At 42.3% G+C, this 17,249-nt stretch overlaps 1 protein-coding gene across 2 annotated transcripts; it reads left to right on the top strand.

Moving 5' to 3' along the window:
• The first annotated feature begins 990 nt into the window (after positions 1–990).
• SMIM34 (small integral membrane protein 34) lies at positions 991–15,545 on the top strand. 2 transcript variants are annotated; one of them, XM_082459428.1, is made up of 2 exons: positions 991–7,993; positions 14,159–15,545. In XM_082459428.1, the coding sequence occupies exons 1-2, from the start codon at positions 7,984–7,986 to the stop codon at positions 14,617–14,619; spliced, it is 471 nt and encodes a 156-aa protein (XP_082315554.1). In that variant the 5' UTR covers positions 991–7,983; the 3' UTR covers positions 14,620–15,545. The 2 variants fall into 2 exon arrangements, with proteins under 2 accessions (XP_082315554.1, XP_082315553.1); XM_082459427.1 differs by lacking the exon at positions 991–7,993 and adding an exon at positions 8,809–10,912.
• Positions 15,546–17,249: the final 1,704 nt, after the last annotated feature.

Raw genomic sequence — 17,249 nt, 5'->3', positions numbered from 1 at the left:
GATCGTTCCACTGCCATTTGTTGAAAAGACTGGACTTTCCCCATTTTTTGGTAAATCTACTTTTATTTTTTCTTCTTTACTAATGTTAACCATATTGTATAGATTCAGATATGCACTGTTTTTAATTAATTTTCTAGATATCATTTTACTTTTAGTCTTGATTTTCATTTTAACTAAGAATTTCCTGAGCCTTAATTTCCAGTAGCAAGACTTATATTTTTCAATTTTTTAAATTAATTTCTGTTCTTAATAATTGTTAGTAGAGAATATTTCTACTTTAAAAAAATGTCCTTAAGTGTCCTTTACAGCCAAATATATGATTTTTGTGTATGTGAAAATTTAACGGTTCTTGGAAAAAAACCTGTATTCTGTATTTTCAGGACATAGAGTTCAATATATATATATATATCAAATTAGTTCTGCCTTATTAAATATATCAATTATGTATTTTGATTTCTATAACTTTACTTAAAATATCCTGTTTATTTTTTCTATTATGGACCAAGAGGTAAATTTAAATTGCCTGCTTCTATATTTTTTGTCATCTTTTATTTTCAGTAAGTTTTGCTTTATGAATTTTGATGCTGTATTATCTGGTGCATAGATACTCATGATGTTAGATGATCAGAGTAGATTATTAAGTGCCTCCTTTTACTTTATTTAATGCTTTATGTATTGAGTTCAACATACATGATATTAACATGGATATTTCTGCTTTCTTTATGTTTGTATTTACTTTGTGTATCTGTGCCTATTCTTTTTCTTTTGATATAATTAAGTGATTTAGATTAATTAATAATTGTAAGCTGACTTAGAACATGCCTGGCACGTAGTAAGTGTTAATTAAGAGTTTGCTGAAGATAAAAACAAACAAAGCCCTTTTGCATTTCCTGAATGCAAAGTATAATTAGCTATTGTTTGTGTTGATTTTTTTCATCTGCAATATATAGATAGGACAAATTTATTTAGTCTTGTTTTATTATCTGTGGGCTTTCCCTAGTTGCAGCGAGCGGGGGCTACTCTTTGTTGCATTGTGTGGGCTTCTCATCACGGTGGCTTCTCTTGTTGCAGAGCACGGGCTCTAGGCACGCAGGCTTCAGTAGTTGCAGCACGTGGGCTCAGTAGTTCTGGCTCGCAGGCTCTAGAGCACAGCCTCAGTAGCTGTGGCACATGGGCTTAGTTGCTCCATGGCATGCAGGATCTTCCCGGACCAGGGCTTGAACCCATGTCCCCTGCATTGGCAGGCGGATTCTTAACCACTGTGCCAGCAGGGAAGCCCACTTTTTGTTTTCAATGCTTTTTTATTTTTCATTTTTCTTATTGTTGTATTTTCTTTGCTTTGCATGTGTGCACCTTCTGACAATTTGAAATCTTTATAATCTGCTTCCAGTAGGCTTTTTTTTATTAATGTGAAATTCACAAAACATAAAATTAACCTTTTAAAGTGTACAATTCAGTGGCATCTAGTACATTCACAATATTGTGCAACCATCACCTCTATCTAGTTTCAAGGCATTTTCATCATCCCAAAGAAAATTTCATACCCGTTAAACATTATTCCCCATTCCTCCTTCTCCTAGCCCCTGGCAACCACTAATCTACTTTCTATCTTTATGAATTTACCTTTTCTGGACATGGAATCATACAATATGTGACCTTTTATATGTCTGACTTATTTCCCTTAGCATAATGTTTCCGAGATTTTTCCATGTTCTAGCATGTACCAGTACTTTATTTTTTTTTAAACATCTTTATTGGAGTATAATTGCTTTACAATGTTGTGTTAGTTTCTGCTGTATAACAAAGTGAATCAGCTACATGCATACATATATCCCCATATCTCCTCCCTCTTGTGTCTCCCTCCCACCGTCCCTATCCCACCCCTCTAGGTGGTTGCAAAGCACCTAGGTGATCTCCCTGTGCTAAGCGGCTGCTTCCCACTAGCTATCTATTTTACATTTGGTAGTGTATGTATGTCAATGTTACTCTCTCACTTCGTCCCAGCTTACCCTTCCCCCTCCCCGTGTCCTCAAGTCCATTCTCTACATCTGTGTCTTTATTCTTGTCCTGCCCCTATGTTCATCAGAACCATTTTTTTTTAGATTCCATATATATGTGTTAGCATACAGTATTTGTCTTTCTCTTTCTGACTTACTTCACTCTGTATGACAGACTCTAGGTCCATCCACCTCACTACAAATAACTGAGCTTCATTTCTTTCTATGGCTGAGTAATATTCCATTGTATATATGTGCCACACCTTCTTTATCCATTCATCTGTCGATGGACACTTAGGTTGCTTCCATATCCTGGCTATTGTAAATAGAGCTGCAATGAACATTGTGGTACATGACTCTTTTTGAATTATGGTTTTCTCAGGGTATATGCCCAGTAGTGGGATTGCTGGGTTGTATGGTAGTTCTACTTTTAGTTTTTTAAGGAACCTCCATACTGTTCTCCATAGTGGCTGTATCAATTTACATTCCCACAAACGGTGCAAGTGGGTTCCTTTTTCTCCACACCCTCTCCAGCATTTCTTGTTTGCAGATTTTTTGATGATGGCCATTCTGACGGGTGTGAGGTGATACCTCATTGTAGTTTTGATTTGCATTTCTCTAATGATTAGTGATGCTGAGCATCTTTTCATGTGTTTGTTGGCCATCTGTATGTCTTCTTTGGAGAAATGTCTTTTTAGTTCTTCTGCCCATTTTTGGATTGGTTTTTTTTTTTTAACATCTTTATTGGAGTATAATTGCGTTACAATGGTGTGTTAGTTTCTGCTTTATAACAAAGTGAATCAGCTATACATATACATATATCCCCATATCTCCTCCCTCTTGCATCTCCCTCCCACCCTCCCTATCCCACCCCTCTTTGTTTGTTTTTTTGATATTGAGCTGCATGAGCTGTTTGTATACTTTGAACATTAATCCTTTGTCAGTTGCTTTGCTTGCAAATATTTTCTCCCATTCTGAGGGTTGTCTTTTCGTCTTCTTTATGGTTTCCTTTGCTGTGCAAAAGCTTTTAAGTTTCATTAGGTCCCATTTGTTTATTTTTGTTTTTATTTCCTTTTCTCTAGGAGCTGGGTCTAAAAGGATCTTGCTGTGATTTATGTCATAGGGTGTTCTGCTTATGTTTTCCTCTCAGAGTTTTATAGTGTCTGGCCTTACATTTAGGTCTTTAATCCATTTTGAGTTTATTTTTGTGTATGGTGTTAGGAAGTGTTCTAATTTCATTCTTTTACATGTAGCTGTCCAGTTTTCCCAGCACCACTTATTGAAGAGGCTGTCTTTCCTCCATTGTATACTCTTGCCTCCTTTATCAAAGATAAGGTGACCATATATATGTGGGTTTACCTCTGGGCTTTCTATCCTGTCCCATTGATCCATATTTCTGTTTTTGTGCCAGTACCATACTGTCTTGATTACTGTAGCTTTGTAGTATAGTCTACCAGTGCTTTATTCCTCTTTAAGGCTAAATAATATTACATTGTATATAGAGACCACATTTTGTTTATCCATTCATCCATTGGTGGACATATGGGTTGTTTCCACCTTTTGGCTATTTGAGTAGTGCTGCTGTACGCATTCATGTATGAGTGTTTGTTATATATATAGGAGTGGAGTTGGTGGATAGCATGGTAATTTTATGATTAACTTTTTGAGGAACCGACACACTCTTTTCTACAGTGGATGTGGATGCAGCATTTTACATTCTTAGTAGCAGTGTTTAAGGGTTCCAATTTCTCCATATTCTCACCAACACATGATCATTTCCTTTTTTTTTTTTCTTGTGAAGTTATATCTCATTGTGGCTTCGATTTGCATTTCTTTAATTACTAATGCTGTTGAGCATCTTTTCATGTGTCTGTTGGCCATTTGTTCCACTGGTTATTTTTAAACATACTTTTTATAATGTGGTTAATCCTGTTTCTTGAACAATACCCATTAATTATCTAATATGGATGAAAATAAAATTAGAATACTAACTGTCCTGCCTATCCTGACCACCTTTTCTGATGATATTTTCTAAAGAAGTTTCTCCTTCTCTACCTCTTTGTTCCCTATTTCAGCATCTTATTTCTTTCCTTTATGGCTTGAAGTCCAGTTTTTATTAGTTTATTGTTTGCTTATTTGTGTTTTTCTCTCTTCCCACTAGATATAAGCTCCTTGAGGGCCGGGAATCTGTCTTGTCATCATTGTACCTCCAGCATTTACCTAGTACAGTGTCTGACTGGCATATAGTAGGTCCTTAATAAATATTTTTTGAATGTATGTTTGAATGAATGGAACAAAACTAGTCCAATTTTATAAACAATGATTCCCTATATGATAATCATGATAATGATAGATACAAGTACTTATATTTATATCCAACTATATTAGTGTCCAAGCACCATGTCAATAAATTGCCACTGACTTTGTGGCAGAAATTAATCTCTCACAATTCTGGGGGTGAGAAATCCAAAATCAAGGTATCAGCAGGGCCACACATGCTTTGGAGGCTCAAGAGAGGAATTCTTTCTCCTTGCTTCCAGCTTCTAGTGGCTACAAGCATTCCTTGGCTTGTGGCAGCATCACTCCAATCTCTGCTCTGCCCTCACACAGCCTTCTTCCCTGTGTCTTTGTGTGTCTTCTCCTTTCCTGTCTCTTAACAGGATACTCACCATTGGATTTGCAATCTGCTTTAATCCAGGATGATTGAGATCCTTACCTAAATTTCATCCACAAAGGCCATTATTCCAAATAAGGTCACATTCTGAAATTCCAGGTGAACCTATCTTTTGAGGGAAGACTGTCTTAGTCTGTTTGGGCTGCCATAACAAAATACCATAGTCTGGGTGGTTTAAACAACAGAAACATATTTGTCAAAGTTGGGGGCTGATAAGTCTAAGATCAAGGTGCCAGCAGATTCAGTGTCTGGTAAGAGCTCTCTTCCTGGCTTTCAGGTGTCTGCCTTCCTGATGTGTCCTCACGTGATGGAGAGAAAAGGAGGAAGCAAGCTCTCTGGTGTCTTTTCTTATAAGGGCACTCATCCCATCATGAGGGCCCCACCCTCATGACCTCATCTAGACCAAATTACCTCCCAAAGCCCCACCTCCAAAAACTATCACACTGGGGGCTAAGGGCTTCAACAAATGAATTTTGAGCAGACACAATTCAGTTCATAGCAGACATCATTCAACCTACTGCATGAGCTAATCAAGCTCTGTTCTTTCTGAATGTCTCTTGAATCCATGACTTCTCTCCAGCATTACTCCCACTACCCTCTTGCGTGGATTAAGCCCACAGCTGCCTGACTGGTTTCTCTGCCTCCAGTCCTGTCCCTCTTCAACCCATGCTCTACAATGCAGTCTGTGTGATCTAGAACAGGTGACTTTTGTCTTTTTCTGAGCATGTGCTATAGACTGGTTTAATTACTGGACCCCATCCCAATTCTGACTGCCCACAGTAGATGCCTGACTCAGTCTGGCCAATCAGAGCCATTCCCTGGGATATCCCTGGCTAAACAGGGAGAAAAGTACCCCCTTTCCCATCTGGTGGTGAAACTATTTGGGTGTACGTCTGAGTGCCACATGCCACAATACATGGAGAGAGGCTGAGAAGGAAGACAGAAATGGACCTTCCTCCCTGCATTAGCTTTGTAAGCCAGCTCTATACCGCCCTCTCTCTTGCTTGCTTGAACCCATAAAATCTCCCTTTCTGCTAACTCTTGTTTAAATTTGGCTCTGCATCCCAGAGCATGGGATCCATCATTACAGACAAGACTCGTGGGACATAATAGTAACACACTTTTGTGCTCCCACTTCTTTAATTCTGCTCTGTGGGCTCTACACAGTGTGGGGTTTGACCTCCCCTGCCCTATAGTCAGGTTGGGGAACCTTAATTCGGTAATTAAGATCATGCAGTCTCATGTCATAATCAAAATTCTGAGCTCGATCTCAGGTTGAAGCTCCCCCGTCTCCAGCTCAGGCTGCAGGGGCAGGAGAACTGCAGGGGGGCAGTGGGGGCCGCCTTCTTCCTTCCATCACTGCTCTTCTGTTTCTGCTCCTGCCTTGTTACTGTGGTGTCTGACCTCCCCAGGGCTGAAGCAAGGGAACCAGAGAGGGAGCAGAACAGTCTTCTGTGTCAGTTCTGTGGTGTGAACTAGCAACAGGCAGGTGTTTAGAGCTAATGCCTTCTCTTGTGGGTTCGTTTTTTCAGTCTTTGAAGACTTGCGCATCCTCATCTGACAGACTGTGCAAGGTCAGTGTTCAACAGCGGCCCCATGTGGCAGCTGGAGGCAACAGCGGCAGAGGATTATTCAGACTCTAGTCCTCTGGGCTTGGCTGAGGGAGCCAGGCTGCCCTCCTTCCCTACTCTGGACAAAGTTCCTGGGAGTCCTGGTCAACCTGGGAGCCCTTAAGAGGGAAATAAATATAAGATTTCCTATGAATCAGACAACCAAGGGCTCAAGTAATTAATTGGGAGAAGAAATGAGGTGTGACTGTATTTGCCCCTTGGAGTCCTTCATGTCATCACAATTTATTATCCTTTGTTTACAGCAGAAGTTCAGGTCAGGGAAGTGACTTGACCACAGTCCCTCAATTAATAAGTGAGAAAGCCCCAACTAGAACCTGGGTCCTCCAATTCCAAAGGCTCTGAGCTTTCCTCTGTAACTCCCTGGAGACAGCAGAGAAGAGTTATGTCCCTAAGTGCTAGAAGACGACAATGAAGGTGAAAGGAAGGGCAGGAGTGACATATAAGTTAGAGACTTTTTAAAATATGCAAAACATCTTTTAAAAGTCCTCTAGGAGGTTGTACCCCCTGCAAAGGCAGAAACACCTGGAATCTGTGTTCTTGGCCGTACGACTCCCGGACATCAGCTTTAATGTCCTTTCACAGTGCAGGGTGTCAGACTTGGTTGGTGGGGTCTTCCTCCCACACCCAGAAAATACTTCTTAGAAAGAAGGTCAAGTGTAGATATAGGCATTTATTTATTGACATTTTAAAAATACCATTTCTGTCCCTATGAAATGCAAAAGCACTTGTTTCTTTTCTTTTTTTCTCTGTTTTGGAATGTCAAATCCATATCACTGCCACCTTGGTTCCCAATTTAGCCATTCTCTAAGCTGACTGGCTCTTCAGTAACAAAAAAAGCCATGGCCCTCTGGGAGAGTTCAGGTTCTAACGTCAAAGGAGCCAGAGGGTATTGGGGTCCTTCCTCCCAGAGGAAGGAGGATATTTGTCCCAGCTCAGTCAAATATTTACTGAGTGAGTGGCTTTCCTTGACTGCCTTGAGGTTGGTATTTGTCTAGACTGAACCAGAAGACCAGAGGAGACATAACATAAGTGGGAAGGAAATTCTTGGCCCACGTGGTGGTACATTTCGCTGTTATGTAAGCATTCGGGAATGACAAATAGTTGGCATCACCCACACTGCATAAGAAGGCAGGCAGCTGCCCAGCCCCTGTGACCATGATCTTGACCATCCCCACCCCAGGCACAGGGCACTTTTCCTTAGATGGTATCATGTGGCCACAGCCATGACAGAATATAGAACCCTTTTTAAAAACACCATTTGTATTTTTCTAGATAAGCCTTCAACTTTATTTTCCCGTCGCCTATCAGGGCTTTCCATGTTAAACAGCAAGGTGAGGCTTGCAATGAAGTAGAACATACATGCAGAAAAGTGAACACAATTCTAGGACGTGCCCCAAGTTGAACAAACCCCTGAAACAGGACATGACCAGCACCCTAGAGCCCCCCTCCTGCCCCCTCTAGTCACCCGCAACTGTAAGGTACCTATTACCTTGACTTTTAACATAACAGTTTAATTTCGGCCAACAGGGAGGGTTTCAAGGTCATGGATATGTCTCAGCAATGACAGTCTACAAGTCAACCTGTAGGACAAGCAGTCGGGAGAATTCATGGGACTCTGGGTCTAACTTGAAGATGACATTCATGGTGTGGAAGGAGAAGGCCTTTGGCACCTACAAGCTGTATGACATTGGGTAAGTCTCTTCTCTGAGCCTGAAAGAGCGTTCCCCTCTTTAACTGGGAATGATACTCCCGCCTTGCAGGAATTCTAAGAGGCGGAATCCAGGAAGAAAACGCCTGGCACAGAGCTATCTCCTAATGTCAGTGTTCCCTTGGTGGTACGGATGAGACCAAAGGCCACCTCTCCTTACATCTCCCCTATTTTTCTGGAGCTTATCCCTCCCAACGTCCCACACTAACATCCTGTAGAGCTGAATGCCGAAAACTTCTGACTTCACGGATGACATACGCTCCAAAGCCTGCACCTCGTGGGCGCCAGCTGCCCAGGCGTGTTCTTCCTCTCCCGAGGCGGCCAGTGCTGGCAGCCTTCCTGTTCAGACACCCTCTCAAGGAGCAGCTCTTCCCTACACCCCAGGCTTCCTCCCTGTCTCCCTGGGACCTGAGGATATTGACCCTGCTGCTCCTCCACCTTGCAGGGGAGGAAACTGCAGGAGGGGTGGGGACTTGTCCAGGGTTACACAAAAAGGACAAATTGGGAACTAGAGCCCTGACTCCCAGCCCTCCTCACTGCCATTTGCCCCCCCTTTAAAAATTTTTTTTAATTTATTGGCTGCGTTGGGTCTTCGTTGCAGTGCGCGGGCTTCTCATTGCGGTGGCCTCTCCTAGTTGCAGAGCACGGGCTCTAGGTGCGCAGGCTCAGTAGTTGTGGTGCACGAGCTTAGTTGCTCCACGGTATGTGGGATCTTCCCGGACCAGGGCTCGAACCCGTGTCCCCTGCATTGGCAGGTGGATTCTTAACCACTGCGCCACCAGGGAAGTTCCCATTTGCCCTTTATCATGAAGGATCTCCAATCTGCCCCTTCTCACCTCTCACGGTGGGTGTTGGGAATCCCTGTCTCTGTGGCAGAGCCAGAGGTACCAGGGTCCAGCCATCCCACAGCAAGAGACAGCAAGAACCTAGATAGAGCTTTGACAAAGATTTACATTTAATGAATGGGTGTGTTTAACACTGTTAAACTTCTTTATATTCATAAAGAATACACAGTGAGCATTCTCCCTCCCACACCTGCCCTCCATCTACCCAGTTCTCGCCTCCCCAGGTTCCTCTTGCTCTTACTTTCTCGGGCATCCTTTAAGGGGCTCTTCAATGCCTATATGAGCAAAATCAGATCTGGATGATTTTTCCCCCTACTTTCTTACATAGATGGTAACATACTCTCTTCTTTGCTGTTTCCATTTAACAAAACATCTTGGAGATCTTTACACGTCAGTACACAAATAGCCTCCTCATTGTTTCATAGCCAGGTAGTATTCCATTGTGTACGTATATTATATTATTGAAATACAATCCAATCCTATGAATGAGACATTCATTTTTACCTCGTGGATGCTAGCGCTATAGAGTTCACTGTTGTACACAGTCTGTTTTCTATTTGTTAAGAAAACTACAGCATCATTGCATAATTCTTGACGGTAATAAATTTGAATAATCAGATTTCTTACAAAAAAATTCACCCACTAAAAGTCTATGATTCGATGGATTTTAGTATGTTCACAAATATCACCAAATCAATTGCAGAACACTTTAATCATTCCCCCAGTAAGCCCTGTATCCCTTAGTTATCACCCCTTAGTCCCCCACCCCAACCTTAGGCAACCACTAATCTACTTTCTGCCTTTATAGACTTGTCTATTCTTGACCTTTCATATACATGGAATCATACAACATGTTGTCCTTTGTAACTGGCTTCTTTCACTTAGCATAATGCTTCCAAGGTTCATCTATGTTGTAGCATGTATCAGTACTTTATTCCTTTTTATTCCCAAATAATATTCCATTATATGGATAGACCACATTTTACTTATCTGTTCATCAGTTGATGGACATTTGGATAGTTTCCACTTTTTTGCTCTTATGAATCACGTTGCTATGAACATTCATACACAAGTCTTTGTCTAGATATTCGATTGCATTTCTCCTGGGTATATATATACCTAGGAGTGGAATTCCTGAATCATATGGCCTATTTTCAAATTTACTTATCTAGTCCCTCATTGATGGAAATTTGATCAAATTACATCTTAAAAGCCAGCGAGCCTCATGAGTTAGGCAGGTCAGGGCCACATTAGTGAGGATTCAGAGGACAATGGCTGCATCACAGACCCGGCCCAAGTCTTCCGACCTTTTCTCCCGGACTCTTCTTCTCACCCGTTCTAGTTAAATCTGCTTTGATTCCAATGTGGCCTGTGATTCAGGGGTGTGGGAAAGAGAAGCCCCGTTCCTCACAGCCTGACCCATGAGCCCATCACCCACCTATCCCTGAGGGGGACCCAACTCCCTCAGCTGTGTCCTCCTGCACGGGCTCGTTCCTGTCTGGGTTTCCTCATCCGGGACAGTCCTAGAGGAAGCTGGTGACTCTTGACCAAGGAGTTTCCTGGCCCTATGACAACGGGTTTCTGCCACACCTGACAATCAGCCACACCTGCAACAGGTGCAGAACAGGGAATTTCAGGAACCCTCCAGGCTGTAAGCCAGCCTCGGAGAGCTTCCTGCCACCGCTGTCCTGGATGGGACCTGCAAGAGCTGGAGGCTCCTTGGTACCAGCATGTTTTTAAACAACTCTTGTGCTTTGGATCTTCTCAGCAAGCCAAAGCCAGGAAGTGCTTTCTATTCTGAGCCAACAGATGACAGATCGACTTCGATCCTCTGATTAATTGAAGGAGAGAAAATGAGTCCAATTTCTCTCTGCTGAGTTTCTATTTGGTGCTGCCCTGAGATTCTTTGGACGTCTCGTTGCTATCTTCTCTTGAACATCAGTGCAGCCTGACTTCAGTAGGAATGTGATCATTTGCAAAAAGAAGTTATTCTCTTTCAATGGCAGCTGCTTATACTTGCCTCCTTAAGAGTCAAGGAAAAGACCACCTCATGGAACGTGGGTATTCTGCTCTGACGCAAGGATGAGCAGAATTTCTTATATATGTCACATTATTAATTTATAAGTGCAAAACAGCACAGATGAAAAGCTTTGTCTCTTCTATAGGATACAGAAGATACCATCTAACTTATACATTTAAAAAGAAAGGTAAAGAACAATGCACTGCAATAATTAAAATACTGAGTTTCTTTCATGTGGAAAATGGACTGGCTTTCAAATAATTTAATGTTCTGTAGTTCTTAGTTGGGTATATTTTATATGTATTTGAACATATTACATCATTCTATAACAATCCACAGAAAGGTCTATAAGTTTATACATGCGTTCCAGGTTTAAACAAGTTCTCTTGCCCTGATTAAAGTTTGAGATGTTCTTGTTGGGTTGATTTGTTTTTCAATAATTATGGGAACATTTTCCCTTTCCTTATTTAAGTTCTCAAACCGTTCTATCAACAGCGGTAAAAAATTCCTTATCACTGTACTGTTTCTTATGAGTGACAAATTTTATATAATGAAATCTGTTAATTTGGGCTGTGTCACATGTGGTTTGTGCAGTTATTTTTAAATGGTTTCTCCCTTAATCTCAAAGTAATAGATTATTCATTCATTCGACAATTAACTATAATAAAACTACTGGTCTCTCTGAGCCTTGCATTAGCAAAATGAATTAACAACAAATGAATATCAAATAGAAAGCACTTATGGAGCACCTTTGGTCTACCCAGCAGGTGATGGGATTTATCCTATGACATGTCTGGATACATCTGTGTTTACATAGAGCAAGAAATGAGAATTTGAACCTATAAAACAGCTGGAAAATGTCTCACAGTACTACTTCTCTGACTTTAATCATTTCATTTTCACTGGCTCTCCTGGTAGAGAAAACAGTTTTGAGTTAAACAGCAGTTAAGATCTTAATCTTCTGGTCTTGGAAGGGCACACAGTGTCTTTACCCAGGGGCACTTCACCAAGGAGACCAGGAAAGTGCCCACTTGTACTCTTCCATTTTTAAATTAATTTCTTTTTGAAAATAAATACACACGGTACAAAATGTACAAAATGGCATCTGTGAAAAGTACGTCCCCTGCTCCAGTTCTCTTCCCCAGGGGCAACCTCAGGTACCAATTGCTGTATATTCTCCCAGAGATATTTTACACGTATATAAGCTTCAAGCAAATAACATACCCTCCTTTATGCGTAGGATCATATCAGCTGTATCACTATACACTTTTTTATTTGTTAAGATTTAGTACCGGGCTTCCCTGGTGGCGCAGTGGTTGAGAATCTGCCCGCCAATGCAGGGGACACGGGTTCGAGCCCTGGTCTGGGAAGATCCCACATGCCGCGGAGCAACTAAGCCCGTGAGCCACAACTACTGAGCCTGCGTGTCTGGAGCCTGTGCTCCGCAACGGGAGAGGCCGCGACAGTGAGAGGCCCGCGCACCGCGATGAAGAGTGGCCCCCGCTCGCCGCAACTGGAGAAAGCCTTCGCAGAGAAACGAAGACCCAACACAGCCAAAAATAAATAAATAAATAAATAAATTTATTTAAAAAAAGAAAGAAAGAAAAAAAGAAAAAGATTTAGTACCAAGAAAATTCTTTGTTACTTTTTATGGCTGCATAGTATTCCACTGCATGGATGTTCCAAATGGATTAAACCATCTCCTAATTGATGCTATTCAGGCTGTTCTTAAGCATTAGTCATCACAAGCAATGCTGCAATGACTAACCTTAAACATGCATTGCTTTGGACATGTTCCAGCATATTTTTAGGATAAATTCCTACAGGTAGACTCGCTATGTCAAAGGTAAATGCGTTTGTAATGTCAATTGACCTTGTCAATCTGCCTTCCATCCATATTGGTTGTATAAATTTACACTCTCACCAGCAATTAAGCAAGGGCCTGACAACCCTGCAGACATATCCAGTGTATTCTGAGACATCATGAGTTTGCAAACCTGATAGATAACAAAATGTTATCTTGCTGCAGTTTTAATTTGCATTTCTGCTATTATGAGTGATACTGAGAAGCTTTTCTTATGTTCAAGGTCCATTGCTTTTTCCAACCTAATTGCCCATATCCTTTGCATATTTTCTACTGGGGTTTTGGACTTCTTCTTATAGAACTGAAGCTTATTAAGAAGTTTAGTGGCATAAATTGCCATTTTTCTCTGGTTTGTCATTTGTCTTCTGGTTTTATAGTATGCAATCACTTTAAAATTTTCTATGTAGTTGAATTTAGCATTTTCTTTCTTTCCTCTTTTTTTTTGCACCTCTGAATTTTTGTGTTATGCTTAGAAAGGGATATCCCACTCTGAGATGATAAGGGGGAAAAAAAATCTACCATGTTATTTTCTAGTACTTTAAATTGTTTCTTTTTTTAATGTTAAAATCTTTGATTTATCTGGACTGTTTTGGGGCATGAGGTGAGAGACGTGAACTCACTGCTATCTTGTTTTAATGCTACTTATTGAATAATCCATCTTTTCCTTCCTGATTACAAATACCCCTTTATTATCTACCAAATTCCAATTCCAACTCTACTGAGGTTGTTACTCTATTCCATTGGTCTTCCTGTCTATGTATTATGTCACACTGTTTTAGCTATTGTAGTTTTATAGGGAGACTTTTTAGGGAAAGCTGTACTTGGTTCTGAACAGCCCCTCATGCCCTTTGCAAAGCCCAGTAAGCCCCAGCTGGGCTGTGGACAAATAAAGCACTCATTCATTCAAAAAATAGTAAACATTTTTCTGGCTGGCTAGGTTTAAATTTCTGGCTAAACTAATTTCCACTCATCACTCTTTCAGAGTTTTCCTAATTAGGAAAAATTTTTCAGTATGCAGAGTTTGTCTATTTCACAAAAAAATCCTACTGATCTTTTAAGTGCAATTACGTTAGTTTTACAGATGATCTTAGGGACAATTGACATCTTTATGATGCTGCATTTCCTATTCAAGAATTTGGTGTTTTGAACTCTCTTGATTGTTAAAAATATATTGACATGGGAGTTATTCAGTTTTCCTGGGTCTCCCCCATGTATACATGTTATTAAACTTTTGTGTGATTTTCTCCTGTCTAAAAAGAATATATTGACACATATGTTGTTAGGCTTCTGCCCATTGAACAGAGAAAGCCTCTTTCAGCAGTCCCATTTTCCCACTGATGTAAAGACACTGCTATTGGCCTGGCCAGGCAAACTTCAGCCCAGAATGCTGGGTCTCATCTGGACCTCTCTGTTTCTCAGGGGACCAGGGAACCCCCAACCAGACCCAGGCCAGCCCTGTCCTGGGGCACCTGCTGAGGGACCACTTGGCGGGAAGGAACAGCACCAACTCCACCAGGGCCCTGAAGCTTCCAGATGGGACCAGTGCCGCCTGGTATATCCTCACCATCATTGGCATCTACGGAGTGATTTTTCTCTTCCGACTGGCCAGCAACGTCCTCAGAAAGAACGATAAATCCTTGGAAGATATTTATTACTCAAACTTAACCTCTGAACTTAAGAATAAAGGGCTCCAGAGCAAGGCAGCCAAATGCTCTTCACTGCCCATTACCAACAGAGCTGTCCTGCAGCCCAACCAGGCCAGCCTGGGGATAATGTGTGGAAACAGCAGCCCCACACCAAAATCCAAGGAATCCATTGAAAGTCGAGGCAAGCAGGCCTCCGTAGAAGAGGCCCAAACTTCTTGCTTTGGGTTTAACTGAAACCTTGAGAGAGGAGTCGAGCCCTTGAGTGGGGCTGGAAGAGCATCACTGAGCCACTGGTGGAGGGGGGTGTGACCAAAAGCCAGCATCCTGTTTCCTTCTCAGGCTTTCTGGTGCTTTGAGATGAGCAGGGGTAGTGGCTTCCAGCCCAACTCAACCTTCACTGGAAAAGCTTGTGCTCCAGAAAAGGGCATGGGACATCCGGTGTTCTTAGAGTAATCTGGGAAACTCTTGGTGTATACGTGAAGGTGGCCTCTTGTCATGGAAAGAAGGCTGAATTTGGAGTCAAATCCCTTGGATGAAAATTCAACTTCTAGAGGGTCACGTGAACTTTGAGTGGCTAGTGGCTCATCTGGAACATGTGAGGGTTGGGATATATGGTCCCAGAGGGCCATTCATTCTGAAAACTCTGACTGGAATATCGAACCAAAGTTGTCAATATCAACATCTTCATTTTCAGAAATTCTTCATTTTCATTGAGAGGGTGGGGACCATTAAAAAAAAGCATTAGTTTTGGAGTCAGAAGAACCAGATTCTAGTCTGAGTTTGACTATGGACCACTTTGTTGTCCTTGCACACATTACTTCACCCCTCTGGACCTTCGTTTCCTTACAGATAAAGTGAGGATAGTGATGCCTGTTTTCAGCCAATCTTACAAAGTAGATAAGAGCTAATGAGATCATGCATACGAATGTATTTTGGAAAGTAAAATAAATATGTAAATATAAGTCCTGTTGTGGTGGTGGTGATAATGGTTGATGGTGGTGGTGGTGGTGATTGATGTTGATGGTGGTGATGGTAATATTGGTGGTGGTTGATGGTTGGTGTTGATGATGGTGGTGTCAGTGGCTGATGGTTGATATTGATGGTGTTGGTGTTGGTTGATATTGATGGTGGTGGTGGTGGTGGTTGATGCCTGATGTTGATGGTGGTTGATGTTGATGGTGTTGGTGGTGGTTGATGTTGATGTTGGTGGTGGTTGATGTTGATGGTGGTGGTGGTTGATGTTGATGGTGGTGGTTGATGTTGATGGTGTTGGTGGTTGTTGATGTTGATGGTGTTGGTGGTGGTTGATGTTGATGGTGGTGGTGGTGGTTGATGTTGATGGTGGTGGTGGTGGTTGATGTTGATGGTGGTGGTGGTGGTTGATGTTAATGTTGATGGTGTTGGTGTTGGTTGATGTTGATGGTGGTGGTGTTGGTTGATGTTGATGGTGGTGGTGGTGGTTGATGTTGATGGTGGTGGTGGCGGTTGATGTTGATGGTGGTGGTGGAGGTTGATGTTGATGGTGGTGGTGGTGGTTGATGTTGATGGTGGTGGTGGTTGATGTTGATGGTATTGGTGGTTGTTGATGTTGATGGTGTTGGTGGTGGTTGATGTTGATGGTGGTGGTGGTTGATGTTGATGGTGGTGGTGGTGGTTGATGTTGATGGTGGTGGTGGTGGTTGATGTTGATGGTGGTGGTGGCGGTTGATGTTGATGGTGGTGGTGGAGGTTGATGTTGATGGTGGTGGTGGTGGTTGATGTTGATGGTGGTGGTGGTTGATGTTGATGGTATTGGTGGTTGTTGATGTTGATGGTGTTGGTGGTGGTTGATGTTGATGGTGGTGGTGGTTGATGTTGATGGTGGTGGTGGTGGTTGATGTTGATGGTGGTGGTGGTGGTTGATGTTAATGTTGATGGTGTTGGTGTTGGTTGATGTTGATGGTGGTGGTATTGGTTGATGTTGATGGTGGTGGTGGTGGTGGTTGATGTTGATGGTGGTGGTGGTGGTTGATGTTGATGGTGGTGGTGGTGGTTGATGTTGATGGTGGTGGTGGTGGTTGATGTTGATGGTGGTGGTGGTTGATGTTGATGGTATTGGTGGTTGTTGATGTTGATGGTGTTGGTGGTGGTTGATGTTGATGGTGGTGGTGGTTGATGTTGATGGTGGTGGTGGTGGTTGATGTTGATGGTGGTGGTGGTGGTTGATGTTGATGGTGGTGGTGGCGGTTGATGTTGATGGTGGTGGTGGTGGTTGATGTTGATGGTGGTGGTGGTGGTTGATGTTGATGGTGGTGGTGGTTGATGTTGATGGTATTGGTGGTTGTTGATGTTGATGGTGTTGGTGGTGGTTGATGTTGATGGTGGTGGTGGTTGATGTTGATGGTGGTGGTGGTGGTTGATGTTGATGGTGGTGGTGGTGGTTGATGTTAATGTTGATGGTGTTGGTGTTGGTTGATGTTGATGGTGGTGGTATTGGTTGATGTTGATGGTGGTGGTGGTGGTGGTTGATGTTGATGGTGGTGGTGGTGGTGGTTGATGTTGATGGTGGTGGTGGTGGTTGATGTTGATGGTGGTGGTGGTGGTTGATGTTGATGGTGGTGGTGGCTGATGTTGATGGTATTGGTGGTTGTTGATGTTGATGGTGTTGGTGGTGGTTGATGTTGATGGTGGTGGTGGTTGATGTTGATGGTGGTGGTGGTGGTTGATGTTGATGGTGGTGATGGTGGTTGATGTTGATGGTGGTGCTGGTGATGCTACTGTGGATCAGGAAATGACTGGTCTACTGGTAATAGCTATAAGTAATGGCTGTATTACCTTATTCTACAGGAGAACCCATCTGCGTAAGAGTTGATGGCCTGTGCGCT

This window comes from Balaenoptera physalus (genome assembly GCF_965194825.1).
Source record: "Balaenoptera physalus genome assembly, chromosome: 4".
In the NCBI taxonomy this organism is placed as follows: Eukaryota; Metazoa; Chordata; class Mammalia; order Artiodactyla; family Balaenopteridae; genus Balaenoptera; species Balaenoptera physalus.
The sequence above is the reverse complement of the archived record's forward strand: the minus strand, read 5'-3'. Positions and strand labels throughout refer to the sequence as shown.